Genomic DNA, 15482 nt, shown 5'->3' on the forward strand with positions numbered 1-15482 from the left:
GTGTGGGCTCTGTGCCTGGTTTGGGCCTCTGCTCCCCTTTGAGTGGATGGGCGTTTTTAAATATTAAAAATTCAGGTTTCAGAGAAGAACGCATCTAAGTTGTGCAGAGATTTCAAGGAGACTGAGTTTCCTTCCCACCCTCTTCTGCAGGAGCAGGTGGGCGCTTTCTGGCTCCGTGTGGGGACGCAGCAGGCACCCGTGTGCTGTGATCCCCGGGCTCAAAGGCCTGTCCTCTGACCACAGAGGCCCTTCCTACCTGTCGGCTGAGCTATGAGAAATCCAGTCCCTTCCCAAAACCATTCCGAGGCCTTTGCCTCAGAATACAAAACCTCAGAAGGTCTGGAGATGACAACTCACATTTACTGAACACCTATTGTGTGGAGGCATCCTCACCCATAAAGTAGATATATGCTCTTGCTTTATTAGTGTTTTTTTTTAAAAAAATATGTGTATTTCTTATTTCAGAGAGGAAGAGAGAGGAGAGAGATATAGAAACATCAATGATGACAGAGAATCATTGATTGGCTGCCTCCTGCATGCCCCACACTGGGGATCAAGCCCACAACCCGGGCATGTACCTTGACCAGGAATCGAATTGTGCCCTTCTGGTTCATAGATCAATGCTCAACCACTAAGCCATGCTGGCCGGGCAGCTTTTTTAGTTTTTCTGGGTAGATAATCAGTACATCACAGACCTATAGAACATTAGAAAATAAAGATTAGAGAAAAAGGAAGAGTCCCTTGCATTCCAGCTGTCAGAGATCCTCCAGGCATTTCGCTGCGCTGGTCACACATGCATTTGCATCTTCCTGACCCGTTGGCAGCCTTGGGCTGGGGAGACTACGCTGGGATATGCCCCTGGCTTCTGAGATGGCAGCCCCCACGCTTTCCACCCATTGCTCTGGCCGACCAACCTCAGCAGCTTCTACAGGTGTCTCCTCTGCTCCCCTCTGCCTGTTGGAGTTTCTCAGCTTTCAGCCACGGACCATCTGTCGTCTCTGCTCACTCTATTCCTGTTAGGAAGTCTCATTTCCAACATATACCATCCACCCAAACATGGGTCTCCAGCCTCCTTCTCTCTTCTCAGCGCCGCTCTAAAGGCCAAGCTGCCTCCTGACATGTCCGCCTGCATGGCTCACAGGAACCCCAAACTCACTTTGAGAAAAAGTGAGATGTTGACCTCCCTCTTTCAAAATGTGCTTCTCTTCCATCGCAGCATCGGGACCTCCTGACTTGTGATTTGATCTCTTCGTCCTCACTCCTCATTCAATCTATCATTCAGTCCTCTCCATTCTGCCTGCACATACATCCACATGTGATGATATCTACATGCTATCAAATCTAAAACGGCCCTAGCCTGTTTGGCTCAATGGATAGAGTGCCGACCTATGGACCAAAGGGTCCTGGGTTCGATTCCAGTCAAGGGCATGTACCTTGGTTGCAGGCTCCTCCCCAGCCCAGGCCCTGGTCAGGGCTCGTGCAGGAGGTAATCAATTGATGTGTTTCTCTCACATCGATGTTTCTCTCTGTCTTTCCCTCTCTCTTCCACTCTCTCTAGAAGATCAATAGAGAAACATCCTCGGGTGAGGATTAACAACAACAACAAAATGAAAACGTGTTGCTGCTGGTACTTTCTTAACTTGACAGGAAGTGTCCATGAAATGCGTGTACCATGCAACCACCTCACAGCTGTTCCATGGTTGACAGCATTGAAAGGTGTTCCTGACTGAAGAATGCACCTCGATTTTATGGGAGTTTAAACGTGGGAAAACATGTGCATGTTAGGATCGATGAAGTAGAGAATCTTACATCCATCTATTTCTATCTCCCTCACCACTGTTCTAGCATAAGTCTTCCGTCTGGAATTCCTTAGACCTCACATTCACCCTATTCACTGGCAGGTTTGCCTCCAAAAGGGTGTCTGGACTCCAGTGACTTCTCCATCTCTCCCCTGCTCTCTTGCCTGGACACCTGGTCTCTTTGCCTTCTCCAGTAAGCCCGGGGGACCTTTCTAGAGGGAAAAGCAACCACATCACCTCTCACCCCAAATTCCCCAAACATTTCCACTTACACCTGGAATGCAGTTCACAGCCAGCAAGGCCTACTGATTGTCCCATCCCCTGCTCCATTCTTTTTAATTTTATTTATTGATGAGAGAGAGGGAGAAAGAGAGAGAGAGAGAGAGAGAGAGAGAGAGAGAGAGAGAGAGAGAGAGGCATCAATTTGTTGTTCTACTTATTCATGCATTCGTTGGTTGCTTCTTGTATGCGTCCTGACCAGGGCTCAAACCCACAACCTTGGTGTATTGGGACGGCACTCTCACTGACTGAGCTACCTGGCCACGGCTGCTCCAATCTCATTGTTCTCCAGACACCGGGACATTTTCCTCTGCCTCGGATGCATCAAGCTCACGCCCACCTCGGGGCTTCTGCATCCGCTGTTCTGTCTGTTTCCAAAGCTCCTACCCTGGATCTTTGCATCGTCACCTCCTTCTCATCAGCCTGGGCCAGCTTAGATGTCACTTGAAGAGAGGCCTTTCCCAGACCCGCCTCCCTAAAGTTGCCTCCCACGTCTCCGCCCGCCCGCCCCCGCCTGCCACATTCTACCACATTTTACACCTGATTTCTGTATTTCTTGCTCTTTCTCCCCTCACTAGCATATAAGCTCCTGGAGGGCAGGGACTCTGTCTTGTTCCCTGTTATGGCCTCCAGCATCTCAGTGCTTTGCACAGAGTAGGCACTCAATACAGATTAAAGAAATATTTGGTTGGTGCCATGTCCGACTTCCTACTTTCTCTTTTGTACTTCATGCCTCCTCCTAAACTCAATTGCTAGACAGACCTTTTAAAAACAAAAATCTGACCATGTTACTCTTCTACTTAAAACCCATAACTGCCCACTGCAACTCTTAAGTAAGGCCTTGGCAGCGTCCTACAGTAACTGATCTGTTGTATCTTCATTTAATTCAGCTCGAAATGCTTTCTAATTTCCCCTGTGATTTCTTCTTTGACTCATGGGTTTTGGAAGTATGTTAGTTTCCTACTATTTGGGGATTATCCAGATATCTTTCTGTTACTGGTTTTTAATTTAATTTCATGGTGATCATTCTTTGTATGACTTGGATCCTTTTTCATTCATTGAGACTTGGTTTCTGCCCCCGAATATGATTGCTCTCCATAGGCCTTCCATGGGCACTTGAGGAGAATGTACATTCTGCAGTTTTGGGGAGGAACAAATGTCAATTAGTCAATTTGGTCGATAGTGCTGTTCAAGTCTACTATTTCCTTCCTGATTTTTTTTTTTGCCTACCTGTATACAGTATTTAGAGAGGTGTATTGAAATTTGCAACTATAATTGTGGATTTCTTTATTTCTCCCTTAAATTTTATCAGTTTTTAATCTCCTATATGTTGAAGCTCTGCTATTAGGAGCAAAACCATTTCAGACTGTTATGTCTTATTTTCAGAGCAGTTTTAGGAAAATTGAGCAGAAAGTACAGAGCGTTCCCATATACCTCCTGCCCTAACCACGCACGGCCTCCCCCGCGATCAACACCCTGCCCCAGAAGGCGCCCGGGCCTGGCTCAGTCACTCATCAGGAGCCTCCCCAGGCGAGGGCTTGAAGCTGAGGCAGAGCCTGAACGATGGGAAATCGGAGGCTGTCACAGAGCATGCTCCTCAAGGCTGCACGCAAACCCTTTCATGAGCGGGGGTCTGAGCGTGTACACCTCTTCACATCTGCCAGCCGGGGCACGCTTTCCTCATGGCGGAGCCCAGGCCAGGGGAGCAAGTCCAAGTGCACAAGCACAGGGCGAGTGCCTGCTTACTTTGCTAACACCCGATTGGCTGGAGCGATCGTGTGGGCAGCCGAACATGAAGGCGCAAGGAAGTCTGTTCTGCCCACGCAGAGGGCATGGAAGGTGGGTATGCCACAGGGGAGTGAGGAATCTGGACCGATAATTTGATCCACCAAGAAGAAAGGTCCTTGATAAACTCCAGCCACACTCGTCACTATCAGTACCACCTGCTCACCGGACCGGGCGCCACAGACAACTCTCACTGGCTGAAAACCAGAAGTCAGATTTGGTCCCTGGAAGTCAAAACTGCAGCCTCGAAAAGGGGCCAGGCCAGAGCACAAAGCAACCACCACGCCCTCCTCCCAGAGCCCCTGCCCAGCAGCTCCTGGGCCGGCCAGGCTGCTGGGCCCACGTCTGCCCGTCTGCCCTGCCCGGTGGATCAATACTAATTGGGGGCGCTGGGGGCGAGTTACTCAGTTGAACTGACCGTAAGGAGTGCCGGCCGCTTCCTGAGTCCTGGGGAGAAGGGCATGCACCATCCACTTAGCTCTGGAGCCTGGCCATTCCCCCGGCACTGCCGCACCCCCCCCCCTCCTCCTCCTCTCCGCGGTGTGGCTCTGCCTCTTTCCTCCAGTACCTCCTGTCCTGCGAGCTCCTGGGAGGATGGAGGCTGCAGGGCTGCCCCAGGCCAGGAGGTGCTGCCAGGAGGCCCTGGAGAAACTCCTCCCTCGCCTCTGCTTTCTCTGCTCCTTGGTGACCTACGCGATGCTGGGCGCCCTGCTCTTCTCAGCCATTGAGGGTGGCCGGGACGTGGGGGCGGGCGACCCAGAGTTTGAGGATTTCTTGGAGCAGCTCTGTGGCCTCTTAAAATGCAACAGAACTGGTAGGTGGCTCACCAGGGCAGGGTGGGCCTTTTCTCTGTGGGTGGAGGGGCTGGGACCCTCTGCATGGAGCCTCCCGTTCCTGGGCGACCTTAGGCGAGTGGCTTCCCTCTCTGAGCCTCAGTTTTCTCCTCTGTCAATAGGGAGAATAATGGCCTCTTAGGGTTGCCGTGAAGAATGTCAAAGAAGCACTGAGCACCCAGTAGCTGCTCTGAAAAGACGCTCCCTTCCCGCTGCCCCAGCCCCAGCCCCACACAGGCCAGCAGGCTCTGGAGAGGGTGGGCTGCTAGAGATACAGTGAGGTTGGGGGGCGGGGAGGTGACGAAGCCGGGGCTAGGAGTTCCTAGGCTGGTCCTCAGAACGATGCCTGCCCCACCCATGACTCCATTTACAGGGATTAGAAGTCAAGGAACAATCCAAATTGGGCACCAGATAGATAGCAGCCTGCCCCCACTCTCCTGTTTTCTATTTCAAAGAGCCTCTTCTGTGGTTGGACTCAGTGGAGGGGGAGAGACTGTAGGAGAACCTTGGGGCCTGGTTCTAGTCCTCCTCGCCAGTCTCCCAGCTTGCTGTGTGGCCCCAGGCAGAGCCGCTGCCCTCTCTGGGTGTAGAGTGCTGGACAGAGGGGGGCCCACAATCCCAAGGACCCATGGGAAGCAGACGAGATGATAAACGAGATGGAAGGCACAAAGCGCTGTGTCTGTGTCCTGATCAGGTTTCACTTCTATTTCGCCACTGGTTTCCACTGGAGGCAGGTCCTCTGGGATGGGGCTGACTAGAGGTTGGTTGCAGGGGCAGGGTCTCCCCTCTGTGGAGGGGCCTCCCCACCCCTCCTCTCTGCACCTGTACCAGACAGACACACACCTGCTCAGCCAACTGGGAGGTGACTTCTGCCAGCACTGCTGCTGGGACACCACCAGCTCTGGACTGTCCGCAAGGGCAGGGCTTTCTGCACCTGGCCATAACCGGCACCACCCAGGGGGCTTGTCTAAAATGCGCATGCCCAGCGCTTCCCCAACCCGACTTAATCATGACCCCAGGGGCAGGGCTAGAATCTTATTTTTTTAAAATATTTTTTATTGATTTTAGAGAGAGGAAGGGAAAGGGAGAGGGAGAGAGAAACAGCGATGAGAGAGAAACATTGACCGGCTGCCTCCTGCACTTCCCTACTGGGGATCGAGCCTGCAACCCAGGCATGTGCCCTGACCAGGAACTGAACCATGATCTCCTAGCTCATGGGCTGACACTCAAACACTAAGCCACACCAGCCGGGTGGAATCAAATGTTTAAGAAGTTTCCCAGGTGATTTTGATGCACGGAATGGTGTGGGAACACGGAGCTGGTCCAGACACATTTTGTACCGATTTTCAATGGAGGTTAAGCTCCTCAGTACGGGCTAGCTAAGAGCAGGCCCCATGCCAAAGGCTTTCCATGCAATAGCACACTCAGTCCTTACACCACCCCCATGAGGTGGCCATCAATTGTCCCCTCTCTCAGATGAAGGAACTGAGGTACAGGGAGGTAAGCGGCTTGCCCAAGGTCGCACACTAGGAAACGGGGCCAGGGATTCAACCCCAGGCATTTGGGTTCTAGAGCCAGAACTTCCCCCACGCCCCCATGTCCTACTGCCTCCCTGCTGGGGAAACGGGGGCTGAGAAGCAGGCTTCCTGTCCGCAGCTATAGGAACTGGTCAGGGTCAGAGCTGGGCCTGGAAGGCAGGTGTCTGGACTCCCAGGCTGGTGCCCAGTCAAGTGAGTAGTGACTTCTTGCCATGTGCCAGGCTCTGTGGCTTCCTCTTCCCACCACCCACAGTCTGGCACGTGGCTTCTAGGGTCCCCCAAACCCACTGGCTGCCAGGCCAAAGGGACCTCTGAAAACCCCCCTAAAGAACCAGGGCTCCCCAACCTGCTTCAATATGTATATTGATTTCAGGGAGAGGGAGAGAGAGAGAAACATCAATGATGAGAGAGAATCATTGATCAGCCGCCTCCTGCACACCCCACACAGGGGATCGAGCCCACAACCTGGGCATGTGCCCTGACCAGGAATCAAACCGTGACCTCCTGTTTCATTGAGCCACGCCAGCCGGGCTCAAACCTGCTTCTGCCACGCATCCCAGATACCCTCGGGTGGCTGGTGCCCACAGATCCCAGTACAACCACCAAACTCCATCGGCTCAGTGACCTCCAGGAGGCAGTGCGGGTTGCGACCATAGCACAGCTTGCATTTCATAAAAGCCTTTTGCTTTCAATTTACAAGACCCCGTGACAGACAGGGCAGAAGTGTGTGCCCCTTTGCACAGTGGAAGACGGAGGCCTGGAGAGCCCAGAAAGCCCTGCACGGCTGCTCAGCCTCCCGTGGCTGAGCTCAGACGCGAGCCTGGGCTGCTCCCTGCAGGAACCCGAGCAGGACCTAACGGCAGAGACATTGACAAACAGAGAGCCAAGTGTTCGTGTTGATGGGACCTCAAGGCTGGGTTGGAGGGGAGCAGCCAGCATGGCTCAGTGGTTGAGAGTCGGCCTATGAACCAGGAGGTCACGGTTCGATTTGGGGCACATGCCCGGGTTGCAGGCTCGATCCCTGGTGGAGGGGCATGCAGGAGGCATCTGATCAATGATTCTCTCATCATTGATGTTTCTATCTCCCTCTCCCTTCCTCTCTGAAATCAATGAAAAATTACATATATATATTTTAAAAGGACAGGGGCGGGGGAGGTGGGGCGCTACTGGTCCCTGGGGAAGACTCCCCTTCACCTCGGGGGTCCCTGTCTTGGAGGGCGGAGCGCTCTCCCTCACTCTGGTCCTCTCTTTCTCGAGGGATGGAAGACAGGAAGATGGACCTCCGGCAGCTGCTGTCCAAGGTGAAGCCCCAGTGGTCCAGCAGGTCCACAGACTGGTCCTTCCTGAGCTCGCTCTTCTTCTGCTGCTCGGTGATCAGCACCGTGGGTATGTCCAAGGGCAAGGCTGGGCCTGGCAGAAAGGCCTGGGGAGAGGGTGGGGCAGGGAGATGCTGAGGGCCCTTGGTGAGGATGCTGGGATGTTCAATTCATGTTGTGGGGAGGGCCTACCCTGTGCCAGGCCTCCTGCGCGCAGGCAGGCACTGGTCCCAGCTCAGGACACAGCAGGCCCTGCCACTGGCCCGCAAGACGCCTTCGTGGGAATTAGAAAAGAGCGCCCTTTCTCAGGTGGGTGCAGCCCAGGCCTGTCCGCAGCTACAGGAATAATCAGGTCAGGGGCAGGGTCGGAGCTGGGTCTAGACGGGGTGTAGTCCCTAGTGAGCAAGGTGTTGGGCTGGGATCCAGCCCCTTCTCACCCGCAGTTGAGTGCTCGTGTCCCAAACACCATCGGCCGGCAGCACCTGCCAGCCCAGCTCCTGGGCAGGACGGAGGAATTCGGGACAGCCCCGCGGTCAGCACGGGATGTGCTCAGGGCTTTGTGGGAGCGCCGACTTGGGGCAGCAGCCCCAGGCTTGAGGGAAGTCCAAGAGGCAGGACTGGAAGTTGTGGCTCCGGTGGCGCCTCCCAGTGGAGACACCCAGCACTGGGTTGGGGAGGGGAGGTGGGTTTCAGGATCACCAGCGTCCCCAGCTGGTTTCTTCCAGAAGGCTGACATTGCCAGGGTAAGGAGTGAATAACAGCGATACCCCTGAGCACCCAGCAGGGCCTCATCTGCATTATCCTATTTCATTCTCAAGGCAACCCCATGAGGTAGATGCTGTTTCCGTCCCACTCGGCAGTGAGCTGGGGCTCTGACGGGGACGCCATGGCCAGGGAGGCAGAGGCAGGGCACACCTGGCCTTTTCAGGGGACCTACAGCTCCAGGGAACACTTTGAGGGACAACCGTTATGGGGAGCAGTGTCTACAAGGAGGATCCTGGAGATGAGCAAGGGGCTGAGAGTATGGGGTTTAGTTTGTTTTTAGTGTGTGTGTGTGCGTGTGTGTGTGTGTGTGTGTGTTTTTCTCAAGAACTTCAGGGTCTAACTGATCTTATCATTTCTAAGCCTGGCACTATGGACAATATGACGGTTGGGCCAGATGACTCTTTGCTGTGGGGGCTGCCCTGGGCACTGTGGGAAGTAAAGCAGCGTCCACTGGCCCTTATCTGCCAGAGGCTCTTACCTCTACCTCTTCCTCCGCTGTACCCACCAGTTTCACCAACCAAAAGTGTCTCCAGGCTTTGACAAATGTCTTTGGGGGGGCAAGACTGCCCCCCGTTGAGACCCACTGAGCTAACACAATGGTTACCAAGGTGCAGTCTCTGGACCAGTAAGTAGCACATGTATCACCCAAGAACGTGTTAGAAATTCAAGGTAATTCTCAGGCCCATCCTAGACCTTCTGAGTCAGAAACTAGGGCTGTGGGGCCCGGCGAAGTGTGTTTAACCAGTTCTCACGGCGATTCGGATGCGCGCTAACGTGGGGAGGCACTGACCTGACGCCAGCCCTGGCTACACGTTAGAATCACCTGGCCGACTTCTACAAGCTCCGCGCCTGGCCCCTGCCCCACGCCAATCAAGTCAGAATCTCTAGGGACGGGCCCAGGCGTCAGCCTTTCTCAGAGCCCTTGGGTGATTCTAACGGGCCTCCGGGCTGGGAACCACTGATGTGATGGAAATACATTAGCTTGGTTTAAATCGCCAGGAAGCGATGCTATCACCCACGATGTAAGTCAATTAGGACATCGGGCCGTCCAGCAATGACAACTGGAAGAGGATGTTGGGGAAAGTTCTGCACTGCCCGGAATCGATGACGGTGTTTGAAGGCCCTGCTGGCATTGCCGCTGCCGGCCCTGGTCTCTGGGTCACCTGCCATGCACCTGGCCTTGATGCTGGGGAAGGGACACCTGACAGGTGTGAGGCTGGCCAACCCCCCGCCATTGCCAATTGGGTCAGCCCCCTCAGGTTAGAAAGTTAAGTGGACGAGCTATTAAATACTCCCAGCCTAAGTGGAGGGGACTGATCCTAGTGGAACATATAAATGCATTAGAAGAAATGATCTGATTTCCCATTATGCAGCTCAGCGGCCGGTAATTGGGGCAGTCAATATAGGCCCTTCGTTGGGGCTGGGCGCTCTCTGAGACTTGTTTCTGTGGTGTATTTTCTATAACATGGCATATATTCTGGGTTATAAACATGTCCCACCCAAGGCAGCCACAGACTTTATTTATAAGGTACGAAGCCCACCTTTGCCAAGGAGAGCAGGTTGGGTGTGTGTGTGTGGGTGGGGAGGGGGGTGGGTGAGGTCTTAGGGAGAGGGGTACACACCCTTGTGGGCTGTACGCTGTTTGACCCTGGCCAGGTCACCTGACTTCCCTGTTCCATGTCCATTAACTGTGGTAACAATGGTGGTTTTGTATTGCAAGGAATTTTGACTCCAAAAGGCACTTGGCTCTATAAATCTTGTAAGAAATGAGCATTTTTTCCTTTTAAAAGGGAAAAAATCTGACCCTGGGTCTCCACACTTGCAGATGGGGAATTTTAACTCCTGACTTTCCTCGGGGTGCCTGGGAACTGGGGGCTCTGTGCTGCCTGGAAAACAGAGGGGAAAGGCCTGTCGATGGGCCCCCATGGCTGCTGTTGACGTCCTTCTGGGCTGATGGCTCTGTGGGTCCCATGACATCCAGGGCCTGGGCTCCTCCGGCTGGTCGCCATGGCTGGGCCTCTCTGAGCTCCTGCCCCTATAGGAGAGGCTCGGCCCCCTTGCCCACCCCCTTCCTCTCTCCTCCTCCCTGCTCAGGAGTCTCTCCCCACGCCCTCCTCCATGGCCAGAGTCAACTGCCTCCTTTGCCCTGGCTGCATTGGTTTTAGCACCAGAAGTCCCCTGTTCTGGGACACCCCTCAGTCCTGAGCAAGCAGGGCAGTTGGCCATTCCACCCATGACCCACCTCTGTCCTCCCTCTCCCTTAGACCCCACCCACCACGGTCTCCTCAGTGGTCCTGGGCTTTCACCAAGGCCTGGAGGGGAGGCTGTCCTGAGGCTACTTCTGCAACCCTGTCCCTCAGGGGAGGGCGGGAGCTGGCGGAGTGGAGGCAGTGGGAACCCTCAGTGCCCTCCCAGCAAGTCCTGCCACACGGAGCAAACCCGGGACCGGTGGGAGGTGGAACCAATGCACTCCCCAGTCCTGAGCCCGGTGCACACTCCTGGCCGCGTCCTGCTGGAATGGAGGAGGGCCGAGCTCCAGGCCAAGCTTTCCTCTCAACCAGGAGCCCCCAGAGGGCGTGACCTCTGCCTGTTCCTTGTATAGCCCCCAAGCTTGGGCACAAGAGCCTGGCATGTATATAGTAGGTGCTCCATAAATGTGGAATCCAGGCTGGGTGCCTTTGTTTTAATTGCTCACCCAACAGCCTGCTCTTTTAAAAAAATTTTTTTATTGTTGTAAGTGTTACATATGTCCCCTCTTTTCCCTCATTGACCCCCTCCAGCCGGCCCCAACCCCCAGCCCAGGCCGCCACCCTATTGTCTGTGTTCATGGGTTATGCATATATGCATTCAAGGTCTTGGGTTGATCTCTTTCCACCCACCCACCCATGCTTTCCTTCTAAGATAGGAAACTATCTTTTAAAAATCAATGGAGTGAGGTCACGCAACAGCCTGCTCTTATACATCTTGTCCTGGGTCCCCATCTGGAATCCCAGACCTGCTGAGTGGGGTATGGAATTCGATGCATAGCTGTCTCCTCCACTAAACCAGAAGCTCGGCGGGGTTAGGTTCCATATCTACTCTGCTCACTGTGTGCCCGGCGCATGCAGTCAGCACTCCACGTGCACACATGACAGGAAGACACACACAGAGCGAATCGCCCTGCCATCACACGGAGCCGGCACCAGCCAGGGTGGCCTGGAATGCCCCGGGACAGGCACAGACTGCCGAGACCCATCGCGGGCCGCAGCCCTCCCCCAGGACCCTGGCACAGTCGGCAACTGATCCTTCCCACAGGGCAGAGCTGGCCCAGAGCCGGCCACAGGAGCTGCAGCCCCGGAGGAGCTGGGGCTCAGCCAGCCTAGCAATTACCTTCACATTAATTTACATAATTGGGCTGGGTTTCCTGTATTAATCTTCCTTTAAGGCATCAACAATTAAACACAGGCATTAAAGACGAAAGCGTTCCCTGTTTGTTGAGGTCACTGAGCTTGCCCATCCAGAAGGTCCAACTCCCTGCGCTGTGAGGTTTGGCGGCTCCCTCTCCTGCCCTGCTGTACACATGAGGGTGGGGGTGAGGGTGGGAAAAGGAGGGGGTTCCGGAGAGCATGGAGGCCTCAGTCCACCAGCCCCTTTGCTTGGATGACCTGTTCTCACTGGTTGGAAGGTTCCGCCCCCTTGGTGCCCCTGACCCAGTGGAAACTGAGCCTGGCAGCCCTGGGAGTGTGACTCCCACCTCCACTCTCTATCACACGTATACTCTTGGCCACATTGCTTCATGTCTCCGACCTCAGTCTCCCCATCTGTGAATGGTGATAACAACACCCACCTATGAAGATGGGCTGACGCCAGCCCAGTGAGTGCTCAGTAGGCAGCTATGTTAGCTCCTGAGGGTGAGGACGCCAGCCTTCTCCAGTCGCCCACTATGTGTCAGGCGCTGACCCCATGTAGTCCTGCCTGCTAGTTGATAGACAAAGCAGGGATAGTCGTCCTCATCCTATATAATAAAACCCTAATATGCAAATCGGCCGAACGGCGGAAAGACCAGTCACTATGATGCGCACTGACCATCGGGGGCAGACGCTCAATGCCTCGGGAGCCGCCCCCTGGTGGTCAGTGCGCTCCCAGAAGCCGGGCTCACAGCTGGCCAGCACAGAGGAGGGGTGGGGGGTAAGGAGCAAGGGGTCCCGGACTGCGAGAGAGTGCAGGCTGGGCTGAGGGACCCCTTTCCAGTGCATGAAATTTTGTGCACCGAGCCTCTAGTTTACAGATAAGAAACCTTAAAATGTGAGCAGGGAAGTCACTTTCTAGTAAATGGCAGAGCTGGGATTCGAACTGAGATTGGTAAGATTCTAGATCAGCGGTTCACAACCTGTGGGTCGCGACCCCTTTGGAGGGCGAACGACCTTTTCACAGGGGTCGCCTAAGACCATCGGAAAACACATATGTCATTACATATTGTTTTTGTGATGAATCACTATGCTTTAATTATGTTCAATTTGTAACAATGAAAATACATCCTGCATATCAGATATTTACATGACGATTCATAACAGTAGCAACATGACAGTTATGAAGTAGCAACGAAAATAATTTTATGGTTGGGGGTCACCACAGCATGAGGGACTGTATTAAAGGGTCACGGCATGAGGAAGGCTGAGAACCACTGTTCCAGATGCTGGGATCCTAACCGCTTCCCCATCATTCGTGAACATGTCTAGCGCACTAAACCACGGTGGCTCTGAGGGCAGCAATTGCATTTTATTCACTTTCCAACTTCCTACTGTCCTGAATGCTATGCACACTACTGTACACATGGAAGGCACATACTGATCACCTAATACACAGACACAAACAAACCAAGAGGCCCAGACCTTCCAGCGAGGACAAGGGTGGCTCCTTAAAAACTCAGTGCCTTCATGGAGGAGGAAGGGGGTGGTGGGTATGATTGCAAGGCCATCCGTGCCCCCTTACCTGCGCTCATCCTGTCCTTCTAGGTGAGCTGGTCCATCTCACGCAGACGCTCAGGAATGGCCAGGGCAGGGTGAAAGGCGGTCAGCTCACTCCCAATCATGTGCTTGTCCCCTGCCAAGGACACCCCAGGTCAATCATCTGGACACGACCTGCTCCGTCTCCTAAAGAGAAGCTGGATGTCACCCTCTACTCCCCCCCAAAGCAGGCCTAACAGTAGGCAAGAGGATGAGTGTTTTAAGATGCATATTTGCAAACACATTGTGTCAAAGGTCACACCAAGGAGGGGAAAGGGCAGAGGTCTCTTTAATGCCTTTTGGGGCGGGGAGGGGCGGGGGGGCCAGGTGACCAGCCGGCTGTGTCCTCTTTTGCAGGCTACAGCCACGTCTACCCCGTCACCAGGCTCGGCAAGTACATGGTCATGCTCTACGCACTCTTCGGCATCCCCCTGATGGTCCTGGTGCTCACGGACACCGGCGACATCCTAGCAACCATCCTGTCCAGGTCCTACCATCGGTTCCAAGGGCTCCTCCCGCTCCGCCCTCCGCTCTCCAAATGGTGCTCCCGACTGCTCTGCCGGAGAAGGCCTGCCGCCAAGCCCATGGACCCAGCCATCCCCAGGATCATCATCAGCGCTCAGGAGCCCCCGGGCCCCAAACCCGGCATGTGTCCCTCCGCCCCCAGCAACAGCATGGAGCTGCTCGAGGGGCTCCTGGCGGGAGACACACAGAACACACTGCAACCGCCCCCAGGGGCTGTGCCCAGGAGTAACTCCTGCCCTGAGCTGGTGTCGGGGAGACTCTCCTACTCCGTCATCAGCAACCTGGACGAGGTGGGCCGGCAGGTGGAGCGGCTGGACGTACCCCTGCCCGTCATCGCCCTCCTGGTGTTCGCCTACATCTCCTGCGCAGCCGCCATCCTCCCCGCCTGGGAGCAGCACCTGGACTTCCAGGACGCCTTCTACTTCTGCTTCGTCACGCTGACCACCATCGGGTTTGGGGACACCGCCCTGGAACACCCCCACTTCTTCTTGTTTTTCTCCCTCTACATCATCGTCGGGATGGAGATCGTGTGCATCGCTTTCAAGCTGGTGCAGAACAGGCTGATTCGCATGTACAAACAGCTCATGCTGCTCTTCGCCAAAGGGAAGTGTTAGGACCCCACTACACCGGGAAGGCGCCCCGTCCCCGACGTGGCACGTGTGGGCCGAGCTGGGTTGCTTGCCTGGTCTTTCGGGGCCGGGGTAGTTAAAGCCTGGCCCTGCGGCCTGTCATCTGAGACCTTGGGACCCTGATTTTAGCCGCCAGGCCCTGCAGAAAGGGGGCCAGTGCCCTATGTAACAGGACATAGACAAAAACGATCACCAGGCCCTAATGTCCAATTTATTTCCCTGTCTTCATTTTTTTTATTTTTTTATTTTAGAGGCTGCTTATTCACGCTGGGGACAGTGAAATGGGAAAGGACCAGGGAAATGAGCCCAGGCTGACCTGCTTTGGCTCACTAAGAAGTTAGAGAAATGGGGCCTGGGGTTTGCCAGGGATGAACTATTTCACTGCCCTGGTTGCAAGCCTCGCCGGGGTCTCTTAGAGCTTAGCAGATGCATGTCTATGGGGGAAGCAGGGAGGGGGAAGGGGACAGGAAAGGCATGGGCATGCTCCCAGGAGGGAGAGTGCGTCCCCTGTCTCCGTTTTTTTTTTTAAACCATCACCTTATGTAGATGAAACGGCCTAACAGAAGTCACCAGTTTTCTTGCACCATGAGAAAAAAAATCGCCTTTGTTCTTGCACGTAGTACTGTGGGCTGAATTAAACCTTCCTGAGCTGCTCCCTGTGTGCCCTTGATGCAACAGAGCTCCTCTGAGCAGCCTCTTTTCTTACGTGACTGTGTGAATGCCAGCGAGACCCGCCGATTCCAGCCCGTGTAAAATATGCCCATCCGCTGAGCGGCGCTGTCACCCGTGTTCACAGGGGCCCGGGAGAGTTCCTGATTGTCAGGGTCTGTGCAGACCAGTGTTCTCACTCAGCGGGATGCGACTGGCATCTCCTGAACGAGTTGGCATGTGGAAGTGTTGATGCTTAAGCAAATGGCTGGGCACACAAGAGGTCTGGCGCTCGTTGGCACTCACCCTGTGCCAATTCATGAATGAGCTGGCGCGTGAATGAGCTGGCCTGTGGGGCAGATGCTGTAGGTGGCCCTCCC

At 54.6% G+C, this 15482-nt stretch overlaps 1 protein-coding gene across 1 annotated transcript; it reads left to right on the top strand.

Moving 5' to 3' along the window:
* Window positions 1-4457: 4457 nt before the first annotated feature.
* KCNK18 (potassium two pore domain channel subfamily K member 18) lies at window positions 4458-15098 on the top strand. Its single transcript, XM_006754951.2, has 3 exons — window positions 4458-4677; window positions 7492-7620; window positions 13658-15098. The coding sequence occupies exons 1-3, from the start codon at window positions 4458-4460 to the stop codon at window positions 14437-14439; spliced, it is 1131 nt and encodes a 376-aa protein (XP_006755014.1). The 3' UTR covers window positions 14440-15098.
* Window positions 15099-15482: the final 384 nt, after the last annotated feature.

The sequence above is a fragment of the Myotis davidii genome, unplaced genomic scaffold, assembly GCF_000327345.1.
Source record: "Myotis davidii unplaced genomic scaffold, ASM32734v1 scaffold72, whole genome shotgun sequence".
Lineage (NCBI taxonomy): Eukaryota > Metazoa > Chordata > Mammalia > Chiroptera > Vespertilionidae > Myotis > Myotis davidii.

What these genes read in the sequence shown, in the direction of transcription:
- KCNK18 (XM_006754951.2), top strand. Translation starts at nt 4,458, where the DNA reads ATGGAGGCTGCAGGGCTGCCCCAGGCCAGGAGGTGCTGCCAGGAGGCC. An exon ending in CTTAAAATGCAACAGAACTG is followed by an intron (nt 4,678 to 7,491) that starts GTAGGTGGCTCA and finishes CTCTTTCTCGAG; the next exon opens with GGATGGAAGACAGGAAGATG. An exon ending in CTCGGTGATCAGCACCGTGG is followed by an intron (nt 7,621 to 13,657) that starts GTATGTCCAAGG and finishes CCTCTTTTGCAG; the next exon opens with GCTACAGCCACGTCTACCCC.